General features: G+C 41.6%; 1 protein-coding gene across 1 annotated transcript in view; it reads right to left on the reverse strand.

Moving 5' to 3' along the window:
* The window catches only part of LOC149300135 (calcium-activated potassium channel subunit alpha-1-like), a 52,104-nt gene extending 46,896 nt beyond the window's left edge, over positions 1-5,208 (reverse strand). Inside the window, exons 1-4 of the mRNA XM_089485568.1 lie at positions 5,170-5,208; positions 2,665-2,726; positions 2,256-2,346; positions 151-262 (exon numbers count right to left, since the gene is read on the reverse strand). Coding sequence (XP_089341694.1) covers positions 151-262; positions 2,256-2,346; positions 2,665-2,726; positions 5,170-5,208 — 304 coding nt within the window. The remainder of the gene's footprint in view (positions 1-150; positions 263-2,255; positions 2,347-2,664; positions 2,727-5,169) is intronic.
* Between the last annotated feature and the right edge of the window lie 5,520 nt (positions 5,209-10,728).

A 10,728-nucleotide genomic window follows, 5' to 3' on the forward strand; every position in this document is an offset into this window, starting at 1 on the left:
TAGTACTGAGGAACCTCCCAGGAGGCAAAGGTCTGCCGCTCTGCAAAGGTGCTTGTGTTGAACCTCCAAAATTATATTTGTGATAGATAGAAACCACATTTTAAAAAACAAAGTATACAAATGGAAATAAGAGTAGTTTAGAAAACATACCAAGCCAGTTTTTCCCTAAATAAACCAAAACACAAACTGGCGGAATAGTCAAAAAATCCACTATTGAGTTCAGCTCTAGCCAGAATTTCAGCTTGTCACTGGCAGCAATGAACTGCAAGACAAAGTAAGTAATTTTACATATAACACAGCACATAAGTTATTCATGAAGAATAGAAATGGCATTTTTTTGCAATTAAGATTCATATTGATTGTGTATATTTAATGATAAAACATTTTGCAAGAGCGCAATCAATACAAAATTAATTTTAAGAAGTCTAATCAATTTTCAGAATGCATAGGGCATAGGAAATGCCTTATTATAGCCTTCAATTTATTTTTATATTGAAGTGAAGAACATTAAAGAAATATACATGTCTTTAATTCATAACTTTTTTTTGGCTGTAAACCATGTGAATATCAACAATTCCCTCTCAGACCCTTGGCCTAACATGTATCTGTGGGTACCTCTTCAATTGAGCCTCCAGCATATGTGTCTGCCAAGACATAGCAGCAACACCCTGTGTGACAAATACTGAGGGAAAACCTAAACTTTTCGTGAAATAACAGGCCAAAATGTTGGGACAGGTAAAGGTCAGGTTGAAACCGGGAAGCATCAGCTTGGAAATGTAGCTGCTGTGGCCTCCTCATAAGTAGGTAGTTAAGAGTTACACTGGCGTTAAACTGGAGGGAAATGACATACTGAGTACCGCTGCAGAAAGCAGCTTCAACACATCATCGGAACCAGATCAACTCATCCCCATTCAAGCAGTCCTCTCCTATTGTCCCACTCCCCCCCCAACCACTGACTAGATTGTAAACTCGCAAGAGCAGGGCCCTCTTCTCCTTTGCACCAGTTTGTTATTGTATGTGTTTTTGTATGTGAAATTTTGTTCTACTGACTAACAGCGCTGCAGAATATGCCGGCGCTTTATAAATAAATGTAATGTATCCGAAACAAACCAGCTTACTTCACGGGCAAAGAGGACGTGACCATGTCAGGTTTAAATAGCTTCAATGTCCACTCGTGTAATAGGCAATGTAAAGGACAAGGCGCAAAAATGTGACCAGGAAGGCTCCAAAGGTGAACCACAGCATGGGATAAAAACCAAGGGCAGCCCTATGGAATAAGGAAGGTCCCACAGCAGGAGGTAAGGCCCTGGCGGTAATCCAAAAAAGTTTATATGGCATTCAGGAGCTTAAATTAAGGAAACATGATCCTCACATCCAACCTGTGACCTCCACCTGGACAACTGAGATTATATTCATGTTTCTTACTTTTTTAAACTGAGAATACAGCATTCACTATACATTTAGTTTGGAGACTTCCAATTGAAAGCCATCCTGGAAGGGCACCAAGAACTCTTCTTACAGTGTTTACTACCATCATGTCCCTTTTAAGTATCATCTTAATCCACTACCAAACATCCATATTTCTCAAGCTATTCCACTTCTTACATATGATTGCTGATCACAGCTCTGCCTTTGAGAACTGCACGCCACTGTGAACATTATGTGAGTGGTGAAGGCAAAATGTTTTTACCCCCTTCTAGCCCAACAATCCCAAAGACCGCTTTTCTATCCTGCATGTCTAGCTATGTATAACTATCTGGGAAAGCATTTATTACAAAAATTACTGCATAAGCAATGCCTAATAAACTTATGCAAATGGACCAAAAAGATTAAGACAACTTTTCTATTTCTTTTTGGTCCATTCTTTTTCAGACAATTGATTTAACTTCCTTTTCGATTTGGCTGGAATGTTTCCATTCAGAAATTAAATTCACTGAACGAAGCAAAGAAAACAGAAGAATAAATACAGAAGGCACAAGAACAAGAAGAGGCAAGAAAAGAAGCAGTGCTGTGGAAAAGGAGGCAGGGAAATGGAAGCAGTTGTTGGAGGAAGAGGAAGAGGGTGAGAGTGTCAGGGAGTGTGAGTGATTGAGAGTGAAAAAAAAAACAAGAAAATGCAAGCAAAAAAATAGGAGCTCTTTTGTTTCATTGGAGGCCCCTCCTCATTTTCGGACATTTGTACAAATCCCAATGCACAAATCCAATGCCTAATTCTACAGGATTCCAGAGTATAGTATGTTGGGTTAAACACTTACCCGTAATACAAAGTAAAATGCAAAGAACCCATTAGCCAACACTTCTGCTGCAGCTGTCATTTTTCCAGGGTAGTCACACAATTCTAAAGGGCTAAAGAGAGAAAGGGAGGTATGGCAAAGCCCAATATACTTCATCCGTATGGTTAACAAACCAAATAACTTTTATATTTCATAGCCCTGTACAATGGGATGCATGTGACATGGCTAAACATTAGTGGAATATTTGGTTTGGTTAGTGAGAGAAGCTGTTCAGAAGCACTTCTTATTGCTTCCAGCAAAGCGCACCACATTTTTTCTTCTCCAACATGAGTTTATTTCATTCAATTTTTAATAAAAGCCCAAGATGAATCTGATATAGGGAACTTTGGCTTTGTATTAAGAAAGAAGCAGAAAAGGCTGTAGTACTTACTACGTAGACATAATAAAGTAAATTATCACTGTGATAATGGTGAGCACAAACACGCCAATGACCTAGTAGAGGAGAAAGCATTACAAGATATTCTTAGATATTTACATTAACTGTATTCTTAAAAATAAAAATGTTATGACTAACAAAACAAATACTCTGTCTCGATATATATATCACTAATTCAATGGAATTGAGTTTCTGCAGATACATGACTAAAGTGAATTTTATTTGTCAAAACGTTTGCACACGTGCTGAAATTGAACTGACATTGGTTTGTGAATGCACATAAAATCATTATTTTTGGAAAGTGTGTGTGGAATGGGGGATGGAATAGACCAGAGCTCTCTATTATATGAAGTTAATAGGAAGTCCATTGATTTGTTAACATTAAAGGTTTTTAAATTAATTTGTTTCTTCTGTTCTCAGGGCCGGCCCAAGGCAAAATGCCGCCTGGGGCGAATTTTAAAATGCCGCCCCCCCCTTATCTACCCTTCCTCTCCCTCCGTCCCTGCCGCCCCCCCCATTATATACCCTTCCTCTCCCTCCGTCCCTGCCGCCGCCCCCCCCCTCCCTTGTACTTACCTTTCAGCAGTCCTGCGGCGAGTCTCCCTGTTCGGTCTCGGTGCCGGCTTGTAATGCTGAGCGCCGGAAATCTTCCGGCACTCAGCATTACAAGCCGGCACCGAGACCGAACAGGAAGACTCGCCGCAGAGGAGAGAGCGAGGGGCGCCGAGCGGATACTGACAGCTTGGTAAGCGAAAACCACTCGGCGCCCCTTTCTCTCTCTTTCGCTTTAAAAAAAAAAAAAAGGGCTTGGGGCGGCAAAGTGGTTGCCCCACTCGGCTCCATTGTCGGGCCGGCCCTGTCTGTTCTGCTAGCAGAGCCTGTAGCATTATTTAAATAGGGGAGCATAACTGGCACTAAATAAAATGAACAGTGATATGAAAACATGTTAACATACTGCTACAGAAACCCTGGTCTTGCAACCTTGCAATCTATTAGTAGGTTAAAAATGAGGGACCTCTTGTGTAAGGATGGTTTAATTGTAGAGAGAAACCAGTGGCCTGAAGATCTCAAAGGTTGGGGAAACAGTGATTTCTTTTGGACCTTAAATCGTACATATTAAAGGATTAGGCTGCATGCTTCTCTGAACAGATGCAATTCAGCAAGAATTGAAAGTTAGAATAGGAGACAAAGTTATGTTTAATACGCATTAAGACATATTGGTATGGGAAGAGCAGAGGGTCTTATTCTTACAAGCTTACAACCTATTGGTTAAACAGTAGGAGAGGACTACTTGGGTAAATATGACTTTGTAGGAATATGAATTGTAGGAAGGGAAATATGGAGAAATCAGTGGCGTTGAGATCAGGTGGTTATGACGTTTCTTTAGGATGTAGGTTAATGGTATAAGGGGGATAGGTTGTATGCTTCTCTTAACAGATGAGTTTTTAATACCTGTTTAAAGTTAGACTAAGTAGAACAGAATGGGTTAAGGAATTTCAGAAATTAGGTACAGAACAAGTAGAACCCTGGATACACACGTGGGAACCATAGAAGAGAGACACTAGTAGTATGAAGAACACAGAGGTTGGTTAGGAGACTATTTGGAGAAAAGAACATACAGTAGATATAGGGGTGCAGAGTTGTTAAGGGCTTTGAAGGTCACAAGTAATTCACTGGAATCCATAGAAAATAAGCTTTGTTAAATTTACACATTTTAGTCATATTTCTAGGCAATTTAAAAACCACAAAAAGAAATTTGAAGACAGGTCTTATTAAATGCATTTCTATTAATGCACTGTTAATAGGTTAAACTAACAGTCAGCACATGCACAGATGAACCTAAACACACCTTAACACTTTAACCCTTTAATTGTTAGACGAAACAAAATAGATACCAGTATCAAAATAATGGTATTCGACAGATTTTGTTTAACTGTGTCAGCATTGGAACGGTTAGTTGTATTGCAAGGGTGCATCAGAGATCTGTCAATCTTTATTGGTGAAAAGCACATAATTGTTTTTTATTACTTAACTTATTATAATGTTGCAAAGTTAAGTAGAAGCATCATTTTGCGCAACACCAGCAAAATTCTAACCTTCAATTAACCTAATGCAAGATTTAAACAAGTAAAGCAATACCATTTGTTTTTAGACTTTTCAAGTGTAACATCTGGCAACGTCTATCTAACGTCAAAGGTTGAGCAGTGAGTGTAAGCCAGAGCTGTGCCGGATCTCATCCCTCCTCTACTTAAGTGGGTTGGTCCTTATGAACACATGTTAGGTCTTTCTTTATGCAGCAGGTTGAACCTGCTTGTTGCAGAGTAGGTTCAATGATCCAAGACTAGGATTAGTTTCTGGATTTTCAGGACTGTTTTAAGTGGCACTTTAAAGGCGCATACAAACTAAAATCATAGGAAGAAAAGACATTGCTGAATAATTAATGGCATCTATACCTCGTCTGTAGAACAGTATAAGTTGACAATATACCATATTACTCACCAAAATCTTTCCTATAAAGGTCTGAGCTGACAACGTCATTTCCACAAAGTGTACCACCCGGACTTGAATACTAATTGATTTCTTTTTTTTCTGCCTCATCTAAAAGAAAGCCATTGTTATCCTATGGTGTCTGCCATGATGCACTCACTATACACTTCTATATATTCTGTATTGAGATCAACATTTCCATTAGGAGCCATCGTAAAATAGAAGAATCAAAAAGGCATCTTTATATAAAAGTTAACATTGTGCAGTGTTCACCTTATATGATGTTTTGGAACATCTCTGAAAGCATGAATGTATGGCTCTCAACAACAATATGATGACCAGACCGCCTAGAAACACAGATGCTGATGATATCAGAGAAGCATTCTTTTCAGTGGAACAGGGTGAAGATATCATTTTGCTTCCCTATTATGTTAACTGGTCTTAAAATACCCTTCTACTTCTGTTGCTGGAGTTGGCACTGGAACTTTCTTTCTGAAGAACAAGAATTCCATTGTTATTCACAATGCTGCTGGCACAGATACTAGGCACATGCACATATACTAGGAGATAAGAATGAGAGTGTTGTCATCAGAATCTTTTCTTTGGTTTTCTAACTGATGGGAGGTTTACATATTGTTGTAAACACACAAATCAGTAATACATTAGTGTGCGAGAATATAAGATGCTCCATGAGAATTAAAACACATGGGAGCGTAAGAAAGTTTCTTGACGAAACAAAAATGTAAATTGACTGATATTGTTGTGTATGATAAACAAGTGGTCTTTTAAAATATGTCTGTTTAACTTGCGCATGGTGCACTCAATTACCCATTTTCAGCAACAGGCAAGCTGGTTAAACTATATGATTCACGTCCATGCAGTTTTTATGTTAAAACACAGAATGATAACCAGGAGATTGCTGTGTAATGTAAAACCCAAATTGTTTTGCTGTATGCAATTAAATAGTAATAAACTTCATTTTAAGGGGAAAATATTATATCTTAAACAATAGAAACTAGGTCAGTGTTTCTCAACATTTTACTACTCAGCTGCCACATATCTATCCAAAATACCCATAACCTCCATCTCTTGCTCAGCAAATGTCCCTTCCACCTGTCACAAAGTAAGGAAACACAATTCCCTTGTGCTATTGTCTATTTAAGGTCCTGCTGTGGCCCTGTGGTTTCTAGCACCACCAGCAATCTATGTCCCCAGCCCCCACCCCACTTCATTGCAGACATTGGAGAGAAAGGGTAACACAAGCTTATGGAGTAGGACAAACCCTTCTTAATATGTACAATTCCTTTATGTTTCACTGCTGATCAGTGGCATCTACAATCATATTTAGGGGGCACATGGGGGGGATAGGGGCAAACGTATACATACACACACACACAAATATTTGGAAAACATTTATAAGTTAACAACCACCACTGTGAAATATGCAACCAAGTCTTTCTGTATGTGTACATATGGACTTGTCCCAGCACCCACATTGCACACACAGAAGATGCGTCTGGCTTCAGTGCTGAGCACCGGGATATGACATCATCTATGATCTCCCCAACTGGCCCTGCTCCTCCAGGAGTTACTGGCTAACGGCATTTATTTTCAACCGACACCACAACTGCCACTGCTGCTAACTGGATTCCTTTAAAGATATATATATATATATATATATATATATATATCTTATAGCAACTGAAATTGAAAAAAGAACATTCCTGGAAATACGTAACTACTGGCCCACATTTTACATGGAATCAGTGCAGTTTGGACATAAAATATTTCAGGTTTATCAGACTTATCTATATGTAGTATAGTTGCAGGTGACCACTTACTCACATATTGGAGTCCTGTAGTAGGGGGCACACCATATTGTTTCTGTAGACAGATGCATGCCTCAATAGTACAACATAGTATTAAAATAGATATACACAGAGATATATTAATTTAAATGCGAGATACAGGCAGGGGCAGGCAATTGCCCCCTAGGCTGCCCTAAATCTAAGTAAAACGACCGTCAGGGCCGTCTTTAATCCATCTTTAATGCCTTTAAACCATGATCGCATGGGTCGCAACCCCCGCAATCACTTCCGCAGGGGCCCCGCTGCTTACCTATGCGTTGTTTGTACTGGCTCTGCGAGCAACGTCTTTTGCTCTGCCCAGGACAAGCAGGAACCCAGCGTAGTCACGTGACTTTACGTCACATGACTCCGCTCCATTCTTGCTTTGCTGGGCAGTACAAGAGAAGTTGTTGCACAGAGTGCGAGCTACGCAGAGGGAAGCAGCGGCCCCTGTGGAAGAATATAGCGGCACCTAGATCTGCAGTTCAGGGAGTGGGGGAGGGTGTATGAACGAGTATGCGTGATTGTGGGAATAAATGAGGCAGTAGCGTACCAAAGGGGGGGGGGCGGTCTGCCCCGGGTGCCGCTCATCAGGAGGGTACCACCACGCTGCCACCCCTCCAGAGACAGTCAGTAATGTCCGCCCCTAGAGGAGCAGGCTCGGTTGGGGAGATCAAGGATCTCCCTCTAATCGGCTTAAAGACAATCAAGGGAGCAGACCTGTTAATGCAGACCTCCGATCCTGCTTCCTTGCGATGTGCACGGCAACTGTTGCTGTGCGTCGGGATTTGCTGTCATATCCCGGAGCACAACACTGAAGCCACGCCCACCGCCTTCCCCGCTCATTGCAATGGAAGGAGACAGAAGAAGAAGAGCCAAGAGGAAGAACGAAGAGGAGGAAAAGGAGCTGTAGCGGGAAAAGTGACAGTGACAGAGGAAAGATAAACATTCAGTGAGAGTGAGAGTGAATGTTTGTGAATGAGTGTGTGTGTGTGTGTGTGTGAGAACATGGATGTGTAAGTGTGTGTGTGTGTGGGGGGGCAGCATGGCATAGGGAGGCAGTAATCTCACTTCTACCATGCCCAGGTTCCCAGGTTCCAGCATGTACTGGCTGCCTGGCCATGATATATATAATATATTGATTTTTTTGGTCCAATTTTGGTGTGTTAACCCCACTTTTATTAAAAGTAAGTAACACTCCAAACTTGGACAGAAAAATTCAATAACAATATTAATATATATATATATATTATACAGCAATCACACTCCAGGCAACCAGTATATGCTAGAACCTGGGCATGATAGGATTGTGATTGCTGTTAACAATGATATATATATATATATATATATATATATATATATATATATATATATATATATATATATTTATATTAATATTGTTATTTATTTATTTTTGTCCAATTTAGGTGTATTAATAAAAGTGTGGGATTTTATTTAAAGGTGGGGGGGTCATTTTTGGCCAAGTGAATGCTGAATTTTCAGTTTCGGTCCAGAATTTTCATTTCAGTGCATCCCTACTACATACTAAGCCAGACACTGAAGTGGTAGGCTTACACCACATCAAGGTTTGACTTAGTATATAGTGATAGGGGTTATGCTGCATTATTGTCAATGTTTGGCTCAATGTATAGTGATAGGGATTACGGTATACCACTGTCAATGTGTACCTCAGTATATAATCATAATAGTTATTCTGTACCCCCGTCAATGTGTGCCTCAGTATATGATGATAGGTGTTATGCTGTACCACCGTCAGTGTGTGCCTTGGTATACAATAACAGGTATCCTATACCACCGTCAATGTTTGCCTCAGTATATAATGATAACAGTTATGCTGTACCACTGTCAATGTCTGCACCAAGCATTATGATATAATATATATTGTGTTCCATGGGATCTCCGATTCAAAAGGACTGAGCTGGCTATGAATAATACACTTAAATGAGTGAGATAATTTCACTGGCAGGGCCGGACTGGCCCACCGGGATACCGGGAAATTTCCCGGTGGGCCGGAAGGTCCGTGGGCTGGGCGGCCGGCAGACTTACCATGAAGACAGCCGCTGAGCGGCTGCAAATGGCAATGAACGCCTCCCTCGGTGCCAGGGGCGGGCTGGGCAGGGGGGCAATTGCCCCCCAGGCTTCCCGAAATCTAATCAAAGCGGCCGCTGGGTGCTGATGCGGCCGGCCGGCATCAGCACCCAGCAGCCGTGTGCGATGGCCGTCTAGTGATGGGAGCAGTGTGAGGGGTGAAAGCTCCGCCCCCTCGCACTGACCTTTCACCCCTCACGCTGCTCCCATCACTATGCGGCCATCAGATTGCTGGGAATGTAATCTGAACGGCCGGTGCGTGCTGATGCCGCCGGCCGGCTCTGCTTTAATACTTTTTTTTTACTTTATATGGCAAGCCGATCCAGCTTACCATATAAATTAAAAAAAAAGTGTTAAAGTAGCTCCGGCCGGCGGCATCAGCACGCACCGGCCGTTTAGATTACATTCCCAGCAGTCTGATGGCTGCATAGTGATGGGAGCAGCGTGAGGTGGAAGCTCCGCCCCCTCGCACTCAGACTGCTGCAGCACCGGATGTCAGGTCAGTGGCATCCTGTCAGCATAGAGGAGAACAGTGTGCAGCTACCAGGAAGTCAAGAGAAGTAGAAGGTGAGTAAAATAATGTATTTTTTGTACTGTATAATGTTTTTTGTATTTGTTAAAAACAAAAAAAATCGGCATGTGTGTGTATGTAAGTGTGTCCCCCTATATGCCACTCTGCCTCCAGAAATGCCTTATACCCCCCTATATGCCACTCTGTCCCATGATATGCCTTTTAACCCCCTATATGCAGAGTTGCATATAGGGGTATAAGGCATTTCTGGAAGCAGAGTGACATATAGGGGGTCAAAAGGCATATCTGGAGGCAGAGTGGGATAAAGGGGGTTAAAAGGTATATCATGGGGCAGAGGAGCATATAGGAGGGTATAAAGCATATTGGGGAGGCAGAGTGGCATATAGGGGGCATAAGGCTTTTCTGGAGGCAGAGTGCCCCATGATATGCCTTTTAACCCCCTTCATGCCACTCTGCCTCCAGAAATGCCTTATACCCCCTATATGCCACTCTGTCCCATGATATGCCTTTTAACCCCCTATATGGCAGAGTGGCATATAGGGGGTTAGAAGGCATATCATGGGACAGAGTGGCATATAGGGGTATAAGGCATTTCTGGATGCAGAGTGAGGGTATAAAGAGAGGGTATAAAGCATATCAGGGAGGCAGAGTGGCATATAGTGGGGCATAAGGCTTTTCTGGAGGCAGAGTGCCCCATGATATGCCTTTTAACCCCCTATATGGCAGAGTGGCATATAGGGGGTTAGAAGGCATATCATGGGACAGAGTGGCATATAGGGGGTATAAGGCATTTCTGGAGGCAGAGTGGCATATAGGGGGTTAGAAGGCATATCAGGGGGGCAGAGTGGCAAGCCTGGGGGCAGAGGTGCATAACTCGGGGGTAGGTTGTCAAATGAAAGGAAATAAAAACCAAATATGTCTCAATCATAGCTTTTATTAAATATGGAAAAAAATAGTCTACATGAATTAATAAAGAAATAAAAGTTTCTTACCAGAATATCGTGAAGAATAATGTGATCAGTGTTTTGTTCCACTGAATAAAATGGAACTCTTTCATCTAACAATGTTCGCAGTAGTAAATGT

The sequence above is a fragment of the Sceloporus occidentalis genome, unplaced genomic scaffold (genome assembly GCF_023333645.1).
Source record: "Sceloporus occidentalis isolate IW3139 unplaced genomic scaffold, rSceOcc1.0.p SCAF_26, whole genome shotgun sequence".
In the NCBI taxonomy this organism is placed as follows: domain Eukaryota; kingdom Metazoa; phylum Chordata; class Lepidosauria; order Squamata; family Phrynosomatidae; genus Sceloporus; species Sceloporus occidentalis.